This window comes from Bos indicus, chromosome 10 (assembly GCF_029378745.1).
Source record: "Bos indicus isolate NIAB-ARS_2022 breed Sahiwal x Tharparkar chromosome 10, NIAB-ARS_B.indTharparkar_mat_pri_1.0, whole genome shotgun sequence".
Classification (NCBI taxonomy): domain Eukaryota; kingdom Metazoa; phylum Chordata; class Mammalia; order Artiodactyla; family Bovidae; genus Bos; species Bos indicus.
The window spans coordinates 7814947-7840063 of record NC_091769.1 but is presented as its reverse complement, the minus strand read 5'-3'; the positions used below and the strand labels follow the sequence as shown (position 1 = coordinate 7840063).

Genomic DNA, 25117 nt, shown 5'->3' with positions numbered 1-25117 from the left:
AATCCCTGGATTGGGAAGATCTCTTGCAGAAGGGAAAGGCTACCCACTCCAGTATTCTGGCCTGGAGAATTTCATGGACTGTATAGTCCATGGGGTCACAAAGAGTCAGACACGACTGAGCGACTTTCACATTTTAGACTTCCCTGGTGGCTCAGATGGTAAAGAGTCTGCTTGCAATGTGGGAGACTGGAGTTTGATCCCTGGGTCGGGAAGATCCCCTGGAGAAGGAGATGGCAACCCACTCCAGTATTCTTGCCTGGAGAATCCCACGGACAGAGGAGTCTAGCAGGCTACAGTCCATGTGGTCGCAAAGAGTCAGACAAGACTGAGTGACTTCACTTTCACTTTCCTGGTAACACCCCAAAGATAACTGGTTCTTGCTTCCTAAATCCTTATTAGAATCGCTCAGTACAAGTTCAAATCTCTACTAAACTCCTATTTCCTCTTTCTTACAGCTCCACGGGTATGCCTTTTTTCTTGGCCTTTTTTCTGAGTTTAAATAAATATAGTTTTGTTTGACCCTAGGTTGGTTTCTGAGAATCTTTGGTTGATAGCCTTGAACAATCCAAATTATGCAATAAAAACATCCCATCCATTTAGTGGTGTCATTAGTTAGGTAACCTCAGGAAAGTTCCAAGTGTCTTTGAACCTTGGTTCCTCAGCCACAAAATGGGAATGGTATGTTTCTTTGGGTTGAGGAATTTCATGAGATTATACATGGAACACTCGGTTGCAAAGTACACCTAAGAATGCAATAAATGTTGGTTATGGTAATTATTACGCTGTGAGACTGGGCTTTAAACTTTATTCACCTTTAAGGTCAAAAAAAGTTCAGTGCTTCATGTAAGAGGCACTGAAGGAAAGGGTGGTTATCTTGGTCATATTTCTATAGAAAATGACATGACAGGTTTCAAATCCTTCACCTACTTTAAACACCTGAGGAATGCTGACTTCAGAACCCTATGCTCCCTATCTGCAAATTTTAGAAGTAAGCTTCAGTGAGTGAACTATATTAACATCTTCAATCTATAGATTTACTTCAGTTAGAACCAAAAAAGGTCTTCTAAAGAGGCTCCAAATAAACTTAGTCCATTATAAACATTTATAGTTTGTCTTTTCAGCAATCCCACACTAACATTAATATGTTAGACTAGGTGCTACATCTATAGTCATACTTAGTCAAGGGTTGTTATGGTTGGTCTACCTAATTTCTTTCAGGTATTAGACTAGAAAGGACATGCTGATTTTCTATTGCTGAGCTACTATAGCACCAGCAAACAAGATTACTGCAGTTTAAATTGAATAGATGAGGTATTATGTAAGCCTTCTGTGGATGGTAACTTCTTATATATTAGGATCAAGGCAATTCAGAACTATGAAGTAGTTTGAAACCAGTAATTATTCTAATTTGCTCATTTTATACAGGAAGAAACTGAGGGCCCAAGTATTTAAGACATTCGAGTTGACCTAACTTGTCGAGCTCAGGGTCAAGATCAGGTTGCAGAATTCCCTGACTCCTAGTCCAAATATTCTGGTCAATTTACTGCTCACGGAGCCTCAGAGCAAACAAACACCGTCTGTAGCAGTTACAGGGTGCTCACCTCTATCAGGCGGGCACTGGGCTGAGCGCCTGGCATAGATGATCACATTTGTTCCTCCCAATTTCTCTACAAGGTTGATGCTGTTAGTATTTTCCCACTTTCATCTCAGGAAGCTGAAGCTCGCCGAGTCAAAGTCAGTGGTGAAGCCAGATTCTGAAGTGTTTTGGTTCTGCAGCTCATACTCCTGACCACTGTGTATGCTTTCCCTGTCTAAGGCTCACCTAAACGTTCAATGAGCATTTGTTACAAATCTGGACAGCTGTCAATGCACTGTCCAGAATGATACTGCTGTGTGGCTTATCAGACTGAATTCTCTCCAAGGAACGCCCCCTTCTTCTTCCACTCCTTTCTCTTGGTCATCCTAGGTGGCTGCCCCACCACGGAAACCTTTCTGGCATCCGTGTCAGTCCAACCCCCTTTAGAACTGACCACACTCTACTCAGTTACCGCCCACCATCCACCTAGCTGTCTTCTCTTCAGTCGCTCCGCCCATTTCCAGTCCTTCTCCAGGATTCACCCTTCATTTCCCGTCTCGAATCCTCTTACTTCCTGTCTCTGCAGGCAACGGTCATCGGTCACCTGGGCTGAGGGATCCTCTCATCGCACCCTGCGCTTGAGTGCCTCTTCCCTCCACACAGCAGCAGAGCAGTCTTTGTGAAGCACAGACTGTCCCCCGGTGCCCCTGTCAACACTGAAACAGCTCCCCTGTACTTAGGATGGAGGCGCCCCATGCGAGGTCCTCCAGGAGGGACTGAGCGATTTCTCTGCTTCTCTCCTGGCCCCATTTCTCGCCTCTGTCCCTCACCTAGCCTTCCAGCCACTCAACCTGGCCAGGCGCTTTTCGTCCTTGAGCCCCTCGTCTGGACCACCCTCCCCACTCCCTACCCTTAGCTTTCATGGATGAGTTTCCCCTCCTCCTTCCAGACTCCATGTAAGAACATTTCCTCAGCAAAGTGCATGGCTGTCTGTCAACAACTCTGGCTTTAATCTCTTCCTTAATACACTAATCACAATTAAGGACTGTCTCTTTTCCTCACAGACTGTCTCTCCAATTGTGAGCAGCATGAAAATCATGTCTTCTTGGTTCTGCATTGTCTTTGGTGCCCAGATCAGTGGCTGGTACCTGGTAGGTATGGATGAGGATTGCATGGATAAATGAGTTCTACCCTTTATGTATTTCTATCTTAGTACAGCTTTATCTTCTTTCCCTATAACTTTATTAAATCTTATTATATTAATGTATCCGCCTGTTAGAGCAGTGATTCTCAAACCTTAGTAGTACATAAGAAAAGAATCACCTGAGGTGATAATTAAGAATGGAGCTTCCTGGGGCCCTGGCTAAGATTCTGGGGGAGGGCCCAAAAGTTCACATTTTTACACACACCCATCGTGGGGGACCACAGGAAGTCTGAGCGTCACACTTGGAGGAGGAGTTTCAGCAAGTATTGAATAAAGGATTGAATAAAGCACAGAAGACAAGAAATGGAGCCCTTTGGCTTACTAGAAAGTACTAGTTGGGACTTCCCCAGCACTCCAGTGGTTAAGACTTGGCTTTCCAATGCAGGGGGTGAGGTTTCAACCCCTGGCTGGGGAGGTAAGATCCCACATACGTCATGGCCAAAAAACCAAAACATAAAACAGAAGCAATATTTTAACAAATTCAATAAAAGACTTTTAAAATGGCCCACGTTAAAAAAAAAATCTCTAAAAAATAAAAAATTCTCATTCATTCCTTTACCCAACAGCTATTTGGGCCGGAACCCGAACTATTCACCGAGGACACAGTGAGACACACACCGCTCCTGCCTTCAGGACAAAATAGTTACTACAGCACGGCATGGTGTGTCCACATGTGCATGGCAGGACCATGCAACTCAGCCTGGAGGGGCAGGAGGAGATGTTCAGGGAAAGGACACTCTTCCCTGGAAGGTTCAACTCAATACCCAGAATGACTTCCAAACCCTAAATTAAGAAGGGGTAGAGGTGTAGACAACAAGCTGGCGACAAAGAGGACAGGGCTACATGGAAGAGCCCACTGCTTTGCTCAAAGCCAAGAGCACCCCGGCCAAAGGCCCTGAGATTCGGGGCAGAGCTTTTGCTCAGGGACACCCGGCCCAACAGGTGGGCCATATTTTACGGCCACAGCCCAGCAGACCCTGCAGAGCATTCAGGCTCGCTGAACTCATGGTTTCCAGATGGCCCATCAAGAGACAGGCCGAGGTTAGTGAGTGTTCCCCTGCGTTTCAGCATCTTTGCCGCCGTCCCGTGATTTAAGGCTCCTTGAAGAGGACCATGTGACAAGCTTTAGATCCGAAAAACACATGAACAGGAAGCTGTCTCCTGCCCACTAATATCTGTCTCCTTTCATTTTTGCAGAAGAAACAAAATAGCCTTAAAATAAAAATTTACGATGACACAGCAAATCACTAACAATTCCCATTCAAGGTCATATTCAGGGATTTAATACAAGGGAAAAAAAAGAAAAGCCTCTTTTCTCCAGTGAATTAACAGAGGGGTAGTTTCCCTTTGTCCCATGATTCTCCCACATCACAGCTGGCATCAACTCCCCTCCATCTGCCACCGCCCATCTTTCCACACCTCTCCTAACATCTTTTCTCCTGTGCATCCCACTTGGGGCCTGATGGCATGGGGGACAGTAACACAGACCACTTCCTTCTGTCACGATGGTTTGCTCAGGGACATCAGCACGTGTCCAGGTGCCCCAGGAATTTTATTTTGTAACAAGAGATTGCAAATATTTCCCCCATCCCCATCCCAAAGAGAAGTTGCTATGGATTCAAATAATAGGACCTCTGATGTCAGAAGGCAATGGTACCTGTTTAAGTTGCCATGAGGGGTCCAGAGCTGAACTGGAAAGAGACACCTATATTCAAGGCGTAAAATGTGCCAGGAGGGGAATTAGCCCACCTGCAGCTCTGAGGCTCACTTTCACTAAAGGTCTGTCTGTGCGGCCTGATTCTCCCAATCAAAACAAAACAAAACAAAACACCCACAGTCCCTTTCCAGGGGAGGTTGGAGCCCATGACACTTTATCATCAAATCTGTATCATCAAATCTACATGGCCATTATAATAGGTCTAGGTCTTGATAACAACCATCACAGAAGCAATGAAAATAAAAGAAAGATCATATTCTAAAATGTGGACAAATGTTAATTTATTTTGTGACACAGTGGATACAAATAATTTTTTTCTGAACTTTGAAAATATTCCTTAAAATTAAAAAAAGAAACTTTAATTTTGGCTGGCTAAATCATTTGTTTTGCTTAAGTCTTCTAAAAGGCTGGAAACTCACTCTAGGGAGAAACATCTAGAGTTAATAAACACATGACTTAATAAACTTATTTTAACATATGCAAACATATTTTTTCATAGCATTATTCAAGGCAGAGACTTTTGCTCCATTCCCTTTTAGATTAGATGATGAAGAGAGACTTGTCAAAAAAGATGTCAATTCATCTTGTCTGTTAGCCTAAATCATTACTCAGACATTTGCTCTGAATTCAATATACATATTTTAAAGATAAATTTTGTCTCAATTACAACTGAAGGGTAGTGTGACTCATACATTAAATGGAAAATTATTCTATTTTCAATTGTACTTAATGTTATCCTTGAAATTTTAAGAGAAATAACTTTTAAAAACACTTGAAGATCTGCAGATAAAAAATACTGATATAACAAAACCAAACACAAAATACTGAGGGGAAAAAAAAAAAATCAAGTTTCAAAGAAGCTTTAGAAACCCTGACCCAAAATGGAGAAGAGATCTCACATTCTAGAAGAGAACAGCACACATTTAAAAATTGCTTTTTGAAGACACATATAATCAAGGTGTCTTTTAGGTTGGTGCTTACTTTTTCCTTCTTTACTTTTTAATGGAAATTTTCAAACATAAAAAAGTAGACAGAATAGTATAAAGAACTCATTTGTACCCATCATCTAATCTCAACAATTACAAACTCATGGCTGGTCTTGAATCATCTGTTAACCCTCTTCCCAGTTATTTTGAAGCAAATCATAGATGTATCACCTTACCTGAAAATACTTAAACATTATATCCATAAAACACACACATTTTTTGAATACAGTGTTTATATTGATTGGTTGTTTATTTTGATTAAGATTGGTGTTTATATTGGTTTGATTTTCCTCCCTATATTCCTTCTCAAATTACCTATGAAATAATTCATAAAACTAGCTGCATACAAAAAGGTTAGTCTCTTTTGTTTTAAACATCAAATGGAAAGGAGTTTCTGACTCGTCAATATTAGTACTTTTTTTCTTTTTTAATCACCTTGGCTCTAACTCTTTAGGGCTACAAGTTCAAGTCTCTGCTGGGTACTTTACTTCTTGATGAGAATAAGGGGAGTAATAAACCGTGTTGGTGGTGAAGAGAGGAGGGGTAGAGAGCCCCCACTTTTATATTTACTGGTACTAGTGACATGACCTCCATGAAGGAATAATGGGGATTGGGAGTTGGAAGCCCCACAAATCAGAGGTCTCTTGGCCTCATCCTAGAAACAGAAAAGGGCTTTGCTTTCAAAACTGCTGCCACCTCAAGAATGATTATTAACAGGCTTCAAAGACCAAGGACATTCCCCTTCCCCATACCCCTACCTCCCACAAAATCCTGATAGAAACACTAAAGAAAGGGAAGGAAGGCAAAGACTCAAATTTCACTTTGAGCCAGAGGCCCAAACCAATTAGATTTCAGTTACCTTATAGCGTGTTTGTTCCACATCATAGATCTTTTTCTCCGATACCATTTTGGGGGCAAAGAATTTGGCTAACTTTGCAAGGTAAACTCCGTTCCGGAGTCCTTCTTCCAGTTCAGTGGTTGGTGGCAATTCTTCAACTAAGCAGACTTCCATCCACCTAGAGAGATTAAGAGAGAGAAAAAAAAAACAAACCTTAAAGTGAATCCAGTTTGGTATCTTTCTATAAATGAAGAGATGTGGTGTCTTACTATCAGTGGCAGGGGCATTAACCAAGGGGGTGGGATCTGAAACATCTTTATCGTCATGGACAGGAAGAGAGAAGCTTCTGGATGGAACAAGGATTCAGAACAGGAGAGGAACAAGGGGTTGATAAGCCCAGAGGCACTGAACTCACTCCGGCGCCAGAGTTTGTTGACTTCACCTTTATCTGAGTCTCTGCCAAGTTTCTTAAAGAGGAGAAAGGCCAATCTGTGCTTGTATGGGTGGAATGAGTCTTGCTGACATTACAGAAAAAGCAGTTCCCAGTTTACGAGCCTTAGTGGAGGACATTTTTGTAGGGGTTATGCCGTGGGGAGAGTGTAGTCTAAGGTGCGGTAAAATCTGCAGTTGCTTAGTCTGGAAATGACTACCAGGAGAGGCAGGAAGGCCCAGAAAAGGGAGATTGAAATCCAGAAAGCAGACACAGTCTTCCTTAAATAAGACACATTCGTTTTTCCAATGCCAGGAGCTTACTACAACACACTTACCTTTTGGGGAAGCTATTTTCTGGGTACTGAGGAAGTTGTTCAGGAAAAGATCAGATTCAATCTTAGGATACTCTGCCAGTATCGTAGAAAAGAGAGCACCAAGGTCATTACTGGCTCAAAGGCACACAGTTGGAGGAAGGCCAGGCCAGTTCACATTTTACACCGGGGTGCAGAGAGTCTGCCAGAGCTCACAGGATATTGTGCTTCCTCCCCGTGCTTGAGGAACTCTTCCCTACTGTAAGACCCAAGAACCAGGGGTGCAAGCCCTCACCTCTCTGCCACAAACCCACCACCACATCAGCAACTTGAGTGTGAGCCCCACACCTATACAGTGAGGCCCCTCAGAAGACCAGTAACACAGCAGCACTGACTCCATCACACTTGGCAGGGAGGAGAGGGCTGCTCTGCACTAATAACAACAGATCTGGATCCAGGCAGTGAACACTGTAAAATGTCTCAAGTGCCTGTAGCTCTGGCCAACACTTTTTAGAAGCTCAAAGAGTCCCTAATAAGCAAGGAGTATTTATTGACCACTTGTTTAGGCAATGTGAAATATGGAGTTAGAGAAGGAAATGGCAACCCGTTCTAATATCCTTGCCTGGGAAATCCCACGGACAGAGGAGCGTGGTGGGCTATACTGCATGGGGTCGCAAAGAGTCGGACACGACTAAGAGACTGAACAGAACTGAGAAAAGCTATGACAAACATGGACAGCATATTAAAAACCAAAGACATTACTTTGCCAACAAAGTCCATCTAGTCAAAGCTATGGTTTTTCCAGTAGTCATGTGTGGATGTGAGAGTTGGACTATAAAGAAAGCTGAGTGCCAAAGAATTGATACTTTTGAACTGTAGTGTTGGAGAAAACTCTTGAGAGTCCCTTGGACTGCAAGGAGGTCCAACCAGTCAATCTTAAAGGAAATCAGTCTTGAATATTCATTGTAAGGACTTCAGCTTCAGCTCCAATACTTTGGCCACCTGATGTGAAGAACTGCCTCATTGGAAAAGACCCTGATGCTGGGAAAGATTGAAGTCAGGAAGGAGAAGGGGGTGACAGAGGATGAGATGGTTGGATGGCATCACCGACTCGATGGACGTGAGTTTGAGCAGGCTCCGGGAATTGGTGATGGACAGGGAAGCCTGGGGTGCTGCAGTCCATGGGGTCACAAAGAGTCAGACACAACTGAGAGACTGAACCAAACTGATGAGAAAAAACATAAATATAAGCCCTGCCTTCAAAGAGCATTTAACAAAACTGGGAAGGCAACACAAGTGTAAGAAAAAATCAGAGAGCCATGTAAGACAGGCTATGATGCCCAATACAACTATTAGTACCTAACAAGAAAAAATTGGGGAATAGTGTGGGGGCAGGGGGCACTGGGCTCAGTGGAGAAGCAGGGAAAAAATGACAAGGTGGTGGGATCTGGATTCAGCTGGAAAGGGAAGATATGGAAAGGCAAGGCAGGGGCACACTGGGAGCTGGGGGGCAGGACATACTAGAATCACGAAGGAAACATGGCTGAGGCATGGAACAAACCCAGAGAAGACCCAGGGTCCCTAGGGTGCATGGGGAGAAAGGAAGCAAGCTGAGCATACACAGGGAAAGCAGGAGCTGCTGTAAGAGAAGCGGTGACATTTGCTGCTACAGGAAGCAGGAAGCTCTTGGCAGACCCACAGCAGAGGAGGGACAGGCTGACAGTGGTATTTAGAGAAAATTCAATCTTGTATAATGGAGGCCCCAAAGACAAAGCACTCACCTTTCCCAATGCAAGGAGGTGAGGGACTGGATGAGACAGGAAGAAACGGGAAGGGTGGAAAGCAAGAGGCATTTCAAAGGAATGTAACAAGATGTGGTGACAGCTTAGAAAGTGGGGAGGGGGGTCAAAGGAAAGGGGATATTCCCAGCCAGGGAGAGGGGCTTCATGTGGAGGGACCTCTCTGTACCAGGAGGCAGCCCCACATCCACTGCGGCCCCAGGCATGTCCCCTGACCTCCCTGGGCCTCCGTGTTCTCCTCTGTTGAAGGGGCAGATGAGAAGGACAGGATGTTAAGCCTCCTGCAGCTCTAACATCCTAGGGGGACTGGGAAAACGTGGAAGAACAAGGAACTTTCCATAGTAACATGAGATGCGAAATTTACTTTCACATAACACACACAAGGTGAATAAGGATGATTTGGTTATACGGGTCTTGCTTCAAATGAATGTAAGAGTACCACAGGCTTGATGAATTTTTAAAACTGTGAGAAATCAATAACAATGTTGTCTTTTTGATTAAAAAAAAAGTGGGCAAATTAAAAGCCACTGCCCTAGACCAAGTTTCTAATCTAAGTAAACTACAAACTACAGCATCATGCTCTTTCACAGGAAAACAAACCTGTTTTCAAATAATTATCTTGAAAAAACTTACAAAATTGGTTCTTTGCACAGCAATATATAACTGCTGTATAATAATTTCATCACTGAGGGGTAGATTGTGAAGGGTCGGGGAGAGGTAAACTGACAATTTATAGCAGGAGAGGGAGGTGATAAACCAACATTTGAGACCAAGAAGTAGAAAGCTAAAATAAAAGCAACTTTGACCTATTTTAGAATTGGGTTTACTTTTTAAAAAAGATAATCACATTAATATTTGTCTGTGTTAGAATATATGTGCAGATGGCTGAAAAAACAAATTATTCCAAAAACTTAGGTTAACTATTTCCTATTTAAAGTGGAGCTATTGCTAATGCTTACCACAACATGAAGTGCTCAAAGGCAAAAGCCATCTTTTCTTTTTGTGATCCCACTATACTGAAAATGTGTTTATCAGTTCAGTTCAGTTCAGTCACTCAGTTGTGTCCGACTCTTTGCGACCTCATGAACCACAGCATGCCAGGCCTCCCTGTCCATCACCAACTCCCGGAGTCCACCCAAACCCATGTCCATTGAGTTGATGATGCCATCCAACCATCTCATCCTCTGTCGTCCCCTTCTCCTCCTGCCCTCAATCTTTCCGAGCATCAGGGTCTTTTCCAATGAGTCAGCTCTTTGCATCAGGTGGCCAGTGTATTGGAATTTCAGCTTCAACATCAGTCCTTCCAATGAACACTCAGGACTGATCTCCTTTAGGATGGACTGGTTGGATCTCTTTGCCGTCCAAGGGACTCTCAAGTCTTCTCCAACACCACAGTTCAAAAGCATCAATTCTTCGGTGCTCAGCTTTCTTTATAGTCCAACTCTCACATCCATACATGACCACAGGAAAAACCACAGCCTTGATTAGACAGACATTTGTTGACAAAGTAATGTCTCTGCTTTTTAATATGCTGTCTAGGTTGGTCATAACTTTCCTTCCAAGGAGAAAGTGTCTTTTAATTTCATGGCTGCAATCACCATCTGCAGTGATTTTGGAGCCCCCAAAAATAGAGTCAGCCACTGTTTCCACTGTTTCCCCATCTATTTGCCATGAAGTGATGGGACCAGATGCCATGATCTTAGTTTTCTGAACGTTGAGTTTTAAGCCAACTTTTTCACTCTCCACTTTCACTTTCATCAAGAGGCTCTTTAGTTCTTCTTCACCTTCTGCCATAAGGGTGGTGTCATCTGCATATCTGAGGTTATTGATATTTCTCCCAACAATCTTGATTCTAACTTGTTCTTCTTCCAGCCCAGCATTTCTCATGATGTACTCTGCATATAAGTTAAATAAACAGGGTGACAATATACAGCCTTGACGTACTCCTTTTCCTATTTGGAACCAGTCTGTTGTTCCATGTCCAGTTTTAACTGTTGCTTCCTGACCTACATACAGGTTTCTCAAGAGGCAGATCAGGTAGTCTGGTATGCCCATCTCTTTCAGAATTTTTCACAGTTTATTGTGATCCACGCAGTCAAATGAGTTTATAGATAGTGTGTATTCAACAGATTGTTATTAAGTGAAAGATTCTGACTGCTTAAGAGTTTTCCAAGCATCACAGCATAAAATCTTTTAGGATATTGCCAGTGACTTGTAAATGTAGCATTTTTTGTAACATTAGGCATTAATATTTCACTACCTTGAAAGTCTGAAGAAGATGCTGTTACCATCAATGGTAACTAGTGTTTATTAAGCACTACTTCATTCTAGAGGGCTTCCCAGGTGGTGCTAGTGGTAAAGAACCTGCCTGCGAATGCAGGTTAGATGTAAGAAATGCCAGTTTGCTTCCTGGGTCAGCAAGATCACCTGGAGAAGGGCATGGCAATCCACTCCAGTATTCTTGCCTAGAGAACCCCATAGACAGAGGAGCCCGGTGGGCTACAGTCCATAGCGTCATACAGAGTCAGACATGACTGAAGCAACTTAACACATTTTATTCTAGAATCTGGATTTAATACTATATGTGGATTATCATTTAATCCTTGTGCCTATCTCATAAGGAAAGGTGCTATGGATAACCATTTGCAGATGTTAATCTAAAGCAAAATTAAAAGAATGCTTGCTCCTTGGAAGAAAAGCTGTGACAAACCTAGACAGCATATTGAAAAGCAGAGACATCACTTTGCTGACAAAGGTTTGTATAGCCAAAGCTATGGTTTTTCTAGTAGTCATGTATGGCTGTGAGAGCTGGACCATAAAGTAGGTTGAGTGCCTAAGAACTGATGCCTTCAAACTGTGTTGTTGGAGAAGACTCTTGAGAGTCTCTTGGACAGCAAGGAGATCAAATCAGTCAATGCTAAAGGAAATCAATTCTAAATATTCATTGGAAGGACTGATGCTGAAGCTGAAGCTCCCCTATTTTGGCTACCTGATGAAGAGCTGACACACTGGAAAAGACCCTGATGCTGGGAAAGATTGAGGGCAGGAGAAGGGGGTGGCAGAGGATGAGATGTTTGGATGACATCATCAACTCAATGGACATGAGTCTGAGCAAACTCTGGGAGATAGCGAAGGACAGGGAAGCCTGGTATGCTGCAATGGGGTCACAAAGATTTGGACATGACTTAGCAACTGAACAACAACAAAGGGGAGAGAACTTGGAGTGTAGATACCAAATGGTTCACCGCAGGGCTAGGAGACAGCTGGGGTGGCTGCTGGCCAGGGTGGTCATTTCCCAGCCCCGTACTATCTGTGTGGGGCCAAGTAGCCAGGTCATGAGCACAGAATGAGACAGGAAATGGCATGCATCACATGGAGAGCGGCCTCAGGAAAGCCCCGCAGGGAGCTTCCCCTCCCCCATCTGCTGAAAGTGAAGTGGCTCGGTGGTGTCCGACTGTTTGCAACCCCATGGTCTGTAGTCTACCAGGCTCCTCTGTCCATGGGATTTTCCATGCAAGAGTACCGGAGTGGGTTGCCATTTCCTTCTCCAGGGAATCTTCCCAACCCAGGGATCCAACTCTGGTCTCCTGCATTGCAGGCAGATGTTTTACCATCTGAGCCACCAGGGAAGCCCAAGACATACAGATGTGACATAGTGAAAATTGCGTCCGACTCTTTGTGACCCTGCATTCTCTAGGCCAGAACACTGGAGGGGGTAGCCTTTCCCTTCTCCAGGGAATCTTCCCAACCCAGGAATTGAACCAGGGTTTCCTGTATTGTAGGCAGATTCTTTACCAGTTGAGCCACCAGGGAAACACCACCCTACCCCCACCCCCCTAACCCCATCTGCAAGCAGGATGCTAAAGCCCATGGCCACCTTGAAAGAAAAGATGTAAGAACACCCTGGGTCCCTGAGTAACCTCTGTAGGTTACAGAAGGAACCTTCTGCATCTGCTCATCCTCGCCTTATGCTACTGAATCTTACATGAAAAGGAATTAAACTTCTACTGTCAACCTCAACCTCAGTGACTTACCGGTTACATAAGCTAGTGTTACCCAGCCAAACCAATAAAATTCAGTAAGTGTGATTTTTATGGTCTGTTGGGGTTAAACTTCCTGTCATAATCACAGTACAGAAAATGACGGGCCTGATGTTCAGGAAGTCTGGCTTTCCAATCACTAGCTGGTGTCCTGGAGCAGGTTACTTAAAACTCTAAGCTGAGTTTTAGTCCGGGAGTCTAAAATTATAAATGGAATTCTGTACGACACTAATTATGCAATACGCTTTTTTTTTTTTTAATAGCAGCTTTATACTGAGAGAATTCACACATCATACACTCTTTGAAGCTGTACCATGCAGTGATTTTCAGCAAACATTTTCATCACTCCAAAAAGAAGCCGTATAACTAGTTAACAGTACTCCCCATTTACTCCCAAATTTCCAACCTATTAATCTACTCTTTGCTTAGAGATCTGTTTATTTCATTTAAATGGAACCCTACAACACACGGCCATCTGTGACTAGCTTCTTTTGCATGCTTTCAAGGTTCATCTATTATGTAGGATATAATTAGCACTGCATTCATTTCCAATGCTGAATAATATTCTACTGTATAGATATATATCATATGTATCAGTTTATGAACATCTGGGTTTTTTCCCACTTTTTGGCTCCTATGAATAATGCTGCTGTAAACATTAGTGTTTAGGTTTTTGCACGGACATATTTTCTCCTTTCTCTGGGTATATATGTAGGAGAAGAATTGCTGGGTCTATGTTTGATCTTTTTTGGAACTTCCAGACGGTTTCCCAAAGCAGCACTGAGGATTCTAACTTCCCCTCCTCCTTGCCACCACTCAGCTGTCTTTTTGAGTATAGCCATCCTAGGTAGATTCAAAGTGGCATCTCAATATGGTTTTGATTTTCATCTCTGTGATGGCTAATGATATTGAGTGGGCTTCCCAGGTGGCACTAGTGGTAAAGAATCCACCTACCAATGCAGGAGATGTAAGAGACACGGGTTTGATTCCTGGGTCGGGAAGATGCCCTGGAGGAGGAAATGGCACCTCACTCCAGTATTCTTGCCTGGAGAGTCCCATGGACAGAGGAGCCTGGTGGTCTACAGTCCATGGGGTCACAAAGAGTCAGACACGACTGAGCATCTGAGCATGATGATGTTGAGCATCTTTTTGTTTTTTTCTTTTTGATACAGTTGTGAATAGGATAGTTTTATTTATTTCTCTTTCTAATGGTTAATTATTGGTGTGTAGAAATGTAACAGATTTCTGTGATTAATTTTCTATCCTTCAACTTTAATGAATTCATTTTTAAGTTCCAATAGTTTTTTGGTCTTAAGGGTTTTCTGTGCATAATATCACGTCATCTGCAAATAGTGACAGTTTTAGTTCCTTTCCAACTTAGTTTCTTTTCCTTCTTTGACTGCTGTGGCTAGGACTTCCAATATTATGTTGGAAAAAAGTGGGAAGAGTAGTCATCCTTGTCTTGTTCTGAGCATCTTTTTATTATTGCCTATTTACACATCTTCTTTAGAGACATGTCTTTTCAAGTCTGTTGCCCATGTTTTAGCCCTTTTTTTTTTTTTTTAAAGAAATTGGGTTATAAGAGCTCTCTATATATTTGTTATACCAATTCCTTATCAGGCACACAAGATGAAAATATTTCTTCATTCTATGGGTTGTCTTTTTGCTTTCTTACAGTGTCTTTTGAAGCAAGTTGCTTGTACTTTTATGTCATATTTAAGAAACCATTGTTTAACTGAGTGTCATAAATATTCACCTATGTTTTCTTCTAAGACGTTCATGGTTTTAACTCTTACGTTTAAATCTTTTATCCATCTTGAGTTATTTTTTGTATGTGGTGAGTGGTAAGAGTCCAAATTCATTCTTTTGAATGTGGATATCCAGTTATCTCAGCACCATGTGCTGAAAAGACTCTGTGCCTGCATGCTAAGCTGCTTCAGTCATGTTTGACTCTCTGTGACTCTTTGGGCTGTAGCCCACCAGGCCCCTCTGTGCACGGGATTCTCCAGGAAAGTATACTAGAGTGGGTTGCCATGCCCTCCTCCAGGGGATCTTCCCAGCCCAGGGATCGAACCCAATTAACTTTCCTTGGTACCCTTGTTGAAAGTCAACGTGACTGTAACTGTGAAAAATTACATCTAAACTCTCAATTATACTCAATGATTTATACATCTAAGATTTAATGAAGTGAAGTGAAAGTCACTCAGACATGTCCAACTCTTTGCAACCCCATGGATTGTAGCCTGTCAGTCTCCTCTCTCCATGGAATTCTCCAGGTCAGAATACTGGAGTGGGTAGCCGTTCCTTTCTCCAGGGGATCTTCCCAACCCAGGAGTTGAACTGGGGTCTCCTGCATTGCAGGTGTGTTCTTTACCAGCTGAGTTACCAGGGAAGCCCAAGGTTTACATATGAAATGAAGTGAAGTGAAGTGAAATTTGCTCAGTCGGGTCCGACTCTTTGTGATCCCATGGCCTATACAGTCCATGGAATTCTCCAGGCCAGCATACCGGAGTGGGTAGCCGCTCCCTTCTCCAGGGGATCTTCCCAACCCAGGGATCGAACCCAGGTCTCCCGCATGGCAGGTGCATTCTTTACCAGTTGAGCCACAAGGGAAACCCAAGAACACTGGAATGGGTAGCCTATCCCTTCTGCAGCTGATCTTCCCAACCCAGGAATCAAACCAGGGTTTCCTCCATTGCAGGTGGATTCTTTACGAACTGATTTACAAGATTTATTTACAGACAATATATCAAGTATGTACACATGAAACAAACCTAGAAAGACCTCATATGTTATCAAAAGACTGCCTTCAAATTTGACCTAAAAATCCACAGAAATGAAAACTGGAACGAGCCAGCATCTCCTGCTGCCCTTGCAGTCGCTCCTCCCTTGTTCCTTCTATGGGTTACTCCTTCCGAACCTCATGAAGACCACACCAAAGGCTGAGCACTGAAGAACTGATGCTTTCAAACTGTGGTGCTGGAGGAGACACTTGAGAGTCCCTTGGACTGCGAGGAGATCCAGCCAGTCCATCCTAAAGGAGATCAACCCTGAATATTCACTGGAAGGACTGATGCTGAAGCTGAAAGTCCAGTACTTTGACCACATGATGTGAAGAGTTGACTCACTGGAAAAGACCCTGATGCTGGGAAAGATCGAAGGCAGGAGAAGAGGGTATCAGAGGATGAGATGGTTGGATGGCATCACCGACTCAGTGGACATGAACTTGGGCAAACTCTGGGAGATGGTGAGGGACAGAGAAGCTTGGCGTGCTGCAGTCCATGGGGTTGTGAAGAGTCAGACATGACTTGGTGACTGAACAACAATAACCGAATCTCCACACCAATATGTGAACGTCTCATCCTCAACCAAAGGTGAAGCAATTTCTGATGAGCATCTTCAAGGTGGTTGGAGAACCACAATTTCATTTCCAGTGAGGAGGACTCTCTCTTATTAGTATTGCTTGCTTTCTCTTTACTATGCAGGGAAAATCTGAATCTCTTATCGAAAACAAAATACAGGTGAGAGGAATTTTTATTCTATCATTCAAACATATTCTCCTCAATTTTTTTTTTTTTTTTGAGTTGAGTTGAGATAGCTTCCATAAGCAGCTCTGTGTATGAAAGTACAAGATCTGATTCAAGTGACATAATGAGAAGAAGAGGGTGGTAGGAGAGGATGTTGGGAGAAGGATGAAGGGGATGAACAGTGAAATTTTTCCAATTTTAGGTTAAATCCAGAAAGAAAAACAATTAATATCATTTCGTCTTGCAAGAGATCAAAAAATACACACACACACACACACACACACAACTCCCCAAAATGCCACCTCATAAAAACCCGGACACACACCATCCACTCCACTGTGCTACTTTGCGCCTTGCAGAACATATGAAAGTTGTTTCGCTGAGGCATTTGCTATTTGCCTTGTTATTCAGGAAATCACCAGCTATAAATCTTGGTCTCTATCATACCGCACTGTATGGAATAAATGTCCCAAAAGTAGAACTGCTGGCCAAAAAACAGAAAGTGTGTTTTTTCCTTACAAACCCTGCTTTAATGGAGTGCCCCGGTCCATGAACTTTCAAGCATTAGAAGTCAATTTCTCTTCCTGAATGTTTTGAACATCAGCCTATGAAATATTTTACAAAAGAATAAAGGCAAAGACCAGATATTTTTTATGTGTACAGTGCAACTGGTCACCTTTTATGCCGATAGGAGGTAAAACGTTAGAAGTCAGTGCTAGATTAAGTTCTCACGGTAAACCTTTCTGTTCACTGGAGGCTGAGGTCAAACTGTCACCACGAGGAGCGGAGGGAATAAATTAGGAATTTGGAATTAACAAAGACACGCCACTGTACACTAAATAAACAACAAGGATTTACTGTTGGGAACTGTATTTGGTATCTTGCTGTTATATACCTATGATGGGCTGGAAAAAAGATGCAGACGTACGGAACGGACTTGTGGACACAGGTGGGGGCAGGACAGTGGGGGACAAATTAAGCGTGCAGCATGGATATATATACATGACCATGTGTAAAGCATCTAGTAGGAAGCTGCTGTGCAGCACAGGAAGCTCAGCTCGCTGCCCTGCGATGACTTAGGGGGCATGGGAGTGTGGGAGGCAGGATCCAAAGAAGCAGCAGATATGTGTAACACATAGCTGACTCCTGACGTTGTACAGCAGAAACTAACACAACATTGTAAAGCAGTTATATTCCAATAAAAAAGAAGTTAAAATGTATAGGAAAAAAGGAATATATATACACACATATATATCAGAAAAAAACTGAATCGCTTTGATATACACCTGAAACACTGTAAATCAGCTATATTTCAATTAAGAAATAAAAACAAAAATAATTGTCACCATAATTCTATCAGCATCATTAGCTCAAGGGAACAGGGATACAGAGAAATATATATTGCACAAACTGAGGCACGTATCCATCCTTCTTTCATATAAAACTTAGTTGGTTCATTATAAGAAAAAGAGGTGAGATGTTAAAATAATGCTAATTATTTTCTTTAAAATACGGACTTACAATACCATGAAAAGAAGCAGTATAGAACACCAAGGCCTAATGGGAATGGAGCAGGCTTTTGAGGCCCTCTTTCTCATTCTGCTCTTTAGGAAGGAGAGGAAACAGCAGCCCTCCACTGAGTTTGGCAAGCATTGTGTGAACTGTGTTGCACAGAATACTGGCTCAGTGAGATGCTAATACTGTCCTGGGGCCGGGGGCGCTGGGGGGGGGGGGAGGGGGAGGGCCACGTGACCTTAGCCGATGTCGCATTCTACGTCCTCTCTCGAGGATTCATAAACTGCATTAGCATCCTGAAAGCTCAGAGAATTCCTGAAGCCAAGAACCAAGTTAACTTTTTAACTCAATGTTTCCCACATTTTTTGGCCATAGAACTCCTTTTTCCCAAATCACTTCGCAATATTTCATATGATGCATAGACAGGTAACTGGTAAAAGCAGTACAATTAGGTGACTAAAACCATGGCATTTGGGCTGACACTTTGTCAGTTCAAATCCTAGTTCCAGAATAATACCAGTGATTTCTCTGTAAAGTAAAGATATTTAAACTATCTGCCCTTGGAGGGCCTTTGTAAGGAGTAAATGAGAATCTGTGTAAAATATTTAGCACCGTGCCTGGCTCATAATAAGAGTCAGCAAACATTAACCCCAAGTATTGTGAGCATGTCCCCAAATGTGGATCTGGCTATTCCTTTACCAGACTTCATGAACTGTGCTGCACAGAACACTGGCTTAGTGAGATGCTAATATTGTCCTGCGGCCAGGGGTGGTGGTGGGGGAGGGGGAGGGACAAGTGAACTTAGAAAATGTTGCATTCTACGTACTCTCTGGAGGATTCATAACTTGCATTAGCGTCCTGAAAGCTCAGAGATGGACTTCTGGACTTCCCTGGTGGCTCAGAAGGTAAAGCGTCTGCCTATAATGCGGGAGACTGGGGTTCAATCCCTGGGTTGGGAATATTTCCTGGAGAAGGAAATGGCAACTCACTCCAGTATTCTTGCCTGGAAAATGCCATGGACGGAGGAACCTGGTAGGCTACAGTCCATGGGGTCGCAAAGACTAGGACATGACTGAGCGACTTCACTTTCTTTTCTTTCTATTCCTTTACTGGATGTGTAACCTTAACAGATTTTTTGTTGTTCAGTCGCTCAGTCATGTCCAACTCTTTGTGACCCCATGGACTGCAGCACACCAGGCTTCCCTGTCCATCACCATCTCCCAGAGTTTGCTCAAACTCATGTCCATTCAGTTGGTGATGCCATCCAACCATCTCCTCCTCTGTTGCCCCCTTCTCCTCCTGCCCTCAACCTTTTCCAGCATAAGGGTCTTTTCCAATGAGTCGGCTCTTCACATCAGGTGGTCAAGGTATTGGAGCTTCGGCATTAGTCCTTCCAAGGAATATTCAGGGTTGATTTCTTTTAGGGTTGACTGGTTTTATCTTCTTGCAGTCCAAGGGACTCTCAAGAGTCTTCTTCAGCCACAGTTCAAAAGCATCAATTCTTTGGCACCCAGCCTTCTTTATGGTCCAACACTCACATCAATCCAATTAATATTTTTGAGCATCAAGTACTTTCCAGACCTGGTTCCATGTGATGAATCAGGTAAAGTCCCTCAGTTTCTTGGGCAATAAGTCTCAGACTCTCATCACTGTTAGGAAACCACTAGTTCAAAGAGGTTTTGAGGATTAAATGAAACATCACTAGTACAGAACCTAGCAGATAGTTGGCACCCAGACGTCACTCACATGGTTCCCTTCTCTTTAAACAAAATATTCAAAGAATCTCTGGTGAGTAACTTCTTAGAAAGAGATATTTAATCTTTGGTGAGTTACTTCTTAGAAAAAGATATTTAATGCATTATTTTAATCTTTCTTCCTTTATGTTCCTTAGACATGAGAAAAGGAAAATATAAATAAGTAGAATGGTGTGAAGCACTGATGGATACAAGAAAGCCTTCAAATTTTGTAGTCCCATCTGCAATAAGTCTGATTAACTTTGCAAATTATTTTGAAATACATTATTTCATAGACTACACTGTTGCTCAAAATATATGCTCAATTCATAATTCTTCCTAACTCCAGGCACAAATCAGATATTTACTGTATTATTTAGGTTTGGCCCAATTAGTCATCTACCTGTGATGTGCCATCTTGATATTAGAACATGCCTGGATAGACATGTTCATGTATACAGATACACAAATACAGACAAAAAATGTGTACATGTGCTAAAATTTCTAGACAGACACTGCATAATGCCTATAAAATAAAAAATGGAAAAAACCCAGAACATGTGCTTATTTTTAACATTACTGTGCACATTAGGCAAAAGACTAGTCATAAACTTCATTGGTTGGGTGGGGAGAGAGAGAGATAAACAACTAATGTTCAGTATTATGGTTTTTGGCTGATACCTTAATTCAAGTGGTTCAAGTGTTAAATATTTATTAGTACTTTAACAATACTTCAACTTAAACTTTTTTAAGAATAATATTCATATACTTGGGGGAAAAAGGAGTATACTCAGGAAAGCCAATACCTATTACCGAAATATATATGTTTTAAAAGAAATGTTTAAGCAGGAAAATGTAGAGACTTGAAGCCTTTGGTATCCAGGGACCCAGGGTGAGCATGAGAGAAGCTGTAAGTCACACACCTCTGGAATATTCTAATCTTTTATGCCCTCTCCTGGTGTCCAGTATCCAACCTGTAGGTTCTCTGCAGTCTTCTCCCCAATTGGATCATATAGTAGTCAGTAATTACTGTACATCTATTAAGTGTAGGACATGAGTTTAAAAAAATTTTTTTATTTATTCTTCCCATAGCCCAGTGACTTATCATCTTTAAAAAACTGAGTCAGATATCAAGAAAGATGAAATATCTTGCCCAAGATCGTATATAAATAGGAAAAGCAAAATTTGACCTCTCCGAAATTTGAACCCAAATATCACTCTGGAATCTGCACATTAACCAACTCATTATACTGCTTCATGAAAGAGTATATCAGGAAATTTAGTATACAACCTAGACATTTTACATTGTAAGTATAACTTACTAAGCACAGCTATGGTCCAAGACTTTCGTGCTCAATGCAAGCATCTAAAAAGAATGTTTATTCATTGCACAGACTATTTATTATACAGCCACTTGAGATATTTTCATAGAATATTTAAGAAAATGGAAAAATAGCAGGGGTAAGTTAAGAGAAAATGAGAGGATACAAAATTTTATAGTAAGCTGATTTTATTTCTAAAATTATATATATTTAAATGGTTTTTCCTGTAGTCATGTATGGATGTGAGACTTAGACCACAAAGAAGGCTGAGGGCAGAAAAATTGATGCTTTCGAACTGCAGTGCTGGAGAAGACTCTTGAGAGTCCCTTGGACTGCAAGGAGATCAAATCAGTCAACCCTAAAGGGAATTAACCCTAAATATTTATTGGAAGGATTGATGCTGAAGCTGAAGCTCCAATACTCTGGCCACCTGATATGAAGAGCTGACTCACTGGACAAGACCCTGATGTTGGGAAAGATTAAAGGAAGGAAGAGAAGGGGATGACAGAGGATGAGATGATTGGATGGCATCATTAACTCAATGGACATAAGTCTGAGCAAATTCTGGGAGATAGTGAAGGACAGGGAAGCCTGGTGTGCTGCAGTCCTTGGGGTCACAAAGAGTCAGATACGACTTAGTGACTGAACTGCTGCTGCTGCTAAGTCACTTCAGTCGTGTCTGACTCCGTGCGACCCCACAGACAGCAGCCCTCCAGGCTCCTCCATTTCTGGGATTCTCTAGGCAAGAACACTGGAGTGGGTTGCCATTTCCTTCTCCAATGCATGAAAGTGAAAAGTGAAGTCGCTCAGTCATGTCCAACTCTTCGCTGGAGTGGGTTGCCATTTCCTTCTCCAAAGTGACTGAACAACAATATTTACATAAATATACACATACTGGAAACATATAGCAAAGTATTAACAGTAGTTTTTCCCTGTGGGTTGCTGAGATTCTTCATCTTTTCTTGTATCTTAATTTGTTATCATGAACATGTATTTTCAATAATAGAAAATGATGAAACTCAGTGTATTCTAAAATTCTTGTCTCTTTCCAGTGTACAGAAAGCAAGAACTTGTTTGCTGATTACACCAAGCACTTGAGTCAAAATAGAGTCTTATGGTAGCAAACAAAATAGAGTCTTATGGTAGCAAACAAAATAGAGTCTTACAGTAGCAAACATTAAAAGGATACTGATAAAGACATGGGTATGGGTGTAGATGGAGAAATGGTAGTTTATCACGAGGTGTAGAAGCTGGAGAAGACAAAAAGGCACTCTAAACTTTTTCTTTTAAGGTTATGGGTTGAGACATGCAACCAATAAAATGTTAAGGAAAATGTTAAGCATGTTAGGAAAAGAAAATGTTAAGGAAAGGAAGGAAAATGTTAAGTATGTTTATCTTTTTCACATACCTCTAACCATGGTAACAGCCTGGCTTTAAGGCTTAGAAAGTAAAGGTGGACTCCTCATTAATGAATACACAAAATAAATGAAACATTAATAAATCAGACATAGAGAACAAATATATGGATACCAAGGTGGGGGTGGAATGAAATTGGGAGACTGGGATTAGCATTTACATACTACCACGTATTAGCATAGATAACTAATAAGAACCTGTTGTATAGCACAGGGAACTCGACTCAATGCTCTGTGGTGACCTAAAAGGAAAGAAAATCCAAAAGAGAGGGGATATATATGTATATATAGAGCTGATTCACTGCTATGCAGTAGAAACTAATACAACATTGTAAGGCAACTAGACTCTAAAAAATTTTTTTAAAAAAAAATCAAGAGTGCAGCCTGGATCATCCATGCTGCTGATAGTAAAATATAAAAGTAGAGAGAGAAAACTGAGAAAAAAATTAAGCCAAAAAAAAAAAAAAAAAGTCAAAAAGTAGAACCTGAAGATTTGGAAAATTTGCAAGCTTATCAATATTGCAAAAAATTTTCAAAAGGCTGATTCATGTTGAGGTTTGACAGAAAACAGCAAAATTCTGTAAAGTAATTATCCTTCAGTAAAAAATAAATTTTAAAAAAATATTGCAAAAAATGAGAAAAGGTGTTCTGAAGCGAACACAGAGGGTGTGGCTGGACAATTACTGCATAAAGAATGCAACTCATTGATTTAATCAGCCCTCTCTGCAAAAGTCAGGACTAGGGATGGGGTTATACCATTTAGACTAAAGGGGACAGAGACAGGGTGACAAGGAGGGGAGGCTCTCAGACCTTTGAGATCTAGAAGATGGAACTGGCTTTCTGGCCGTGTTACCCGTCACAAGAAGGAAGAAGGATCCTGATGGTGATTCAGAGATCCACAGAGCTGGCTCCCCGACGACAGGCCCAGACGCCGTCTCTTCCTTGGTTGCAAAGGGAAAGACTATCTCTTCCTGGGTTTTGGTGAGCCAGGCTGCTGCCTCTGAGGGTCTGGAAGGCAGGGCTACCAGCCTAGTGAGCCCAAAGGACAGGCCACCAGGCAGATTATTCAAGAGCCTTAAAATCAGATAGAATGAGTCCTGGTACACTTTAGAATTGCTGGGGATCCATCACTCCCTTTCTTCTTTCTAATTTCTTGACTTTAGAATGGGAATGTCTATTGTATATTGCATGGCTGTCCCTCCATCGTCTTTTGGAAGCACAAAACTTCCCTGGCTTCCTAGGATCACAGGAGAGGAATTTTTGCCCCAAGATGAATCATATCTCAAGTTTCAGGCATACCTGATTTGGATACTCTGATGAGATTTGGGACTTAGAGTTGATGCTAGAATGGGTTAAGATCTGGGGGCTTCTGGGATGTGGATGAATGTATTTTGACTGTGAGAAGGACAGACATTTGGAGAAGAATGTTGTGGTCAGAATTGTGTTTCCTCCAAGTTCATATACTGAAGCCCTAACCCCCAGTACACAAGGATGTGACTGTATCCAGAGAAGGGCCTTTAAGAGGTGATTAAGTTTAAATGAGACCATTTGGAGAGGCTTTAATCCAATGACTGGAATACTTATAGGAAGGGGAGATTAGGACAGGGACACCAGGGATCTGCACGCACAGAGGGAAACGCAACGAAGACACAGTGAACAGGCAGCCATTGGCACGTCCAGGAAAGAGGCCTCAGAAGAAGCCAATTCCACAGGCCTCCAGAGCCATGAGAAAATGACCTGTTGTATATGTTACCCAGCCTGTGGTATTGTGTTACAGCAGTCCAAGCAAATAACACACTAGCCAAGCCATCAAGCCCCATCATCTTCTGAAACTCCTTACCCGACTTTATTTCTCTTCATTGCATTTCTTACTACCTGGCAGATTATATCGTATTTATTGGTTTGACAGATTCACCTGCTTAGACCGTAAATGCTGTAAAAGCAAGGACCTTGCCTGCGTATAGTCCTGTGGTTCCAAGTACCAGCTCTGGAGACCAGTGCCTGAGAAAGAGCCCAAGCTCGGCCACTTACCAGCTGTATCCCTTGAGGAACTGATTAAACTTGACTGCATCTCAAGTTGCCTAATCTATATGTTGGAGACTGGGGTGCTAGAGAAGATACGTGAGAGTCCCTTGGACAACAAGAAGATCAAACCAGTCCATCCTAAAGGAAATCAACCCTGAATATTCATTGGAAGGATTGATGCTGAAGCTGAAGCTCCAATCCTTTGGCCACCTGATGCAAAGAACTGACTCACTGGAAAAGACCCTGATGCTGGGAAAGATTGAAGGCAGGAGGAGAAGGGGATGACAGAGGATGAGATGGTTGGAGGGCATCACTGACTCAATGGACATGAGTTTGAGCAAACTCTGGGAGATGGTGAAGGACAAAGAAGCCTGGCATGCTGCAGTCCATGGGGTTGCAGAGTTGGACACGACTTAGTGACTGAACGACAATGTTGGGAATAGTAGTAGTACTGTTTCAGAGGGCTGTTGTCAGTTGTTGGAAGAAAGCCTGAGAACAGTGCTTGGCACAAAATAAACACCCTGAGAAGTAGCTAGTACAGCTTTTATTACTCAGTGCTATATCCCAGACTATTCTGCCCAACTGCCAACGCAAGTCATTGTTCGCATCTGTCCTTCAGCACTATTTGACTACCAAGCACACTTCAGCGGGGCTGCAGCTAAGCAAGCACTTTGCCA

At 42.3% G+C, this 25117-nt stretch overlaps 1 protein-coding gene across 2 annotated transcripts in view; it reads right to left on the bottom strand.

The window, feature by feature from the left end:
• The window catches only part of IQGAP2 (IQ motif containing GTPase activating protein 2), a 309664-nt gene that overhangs the window by 139296 nt on the left and 145251 nt on the right, over positions 1-25117 (bottom strand). For both annotated transcript variants that reach the window (XM_019968069.2, XM_019968070.2), the window contains one exon: positions 6343-6499. In XM_019968069.2, coding sequence (XP_019823628.1) covers positions 6343-6499 — 157 coding nt within the window. The remainder of the gene's footprint in view (positions 1-6342; positions 6500-25117) is intronic.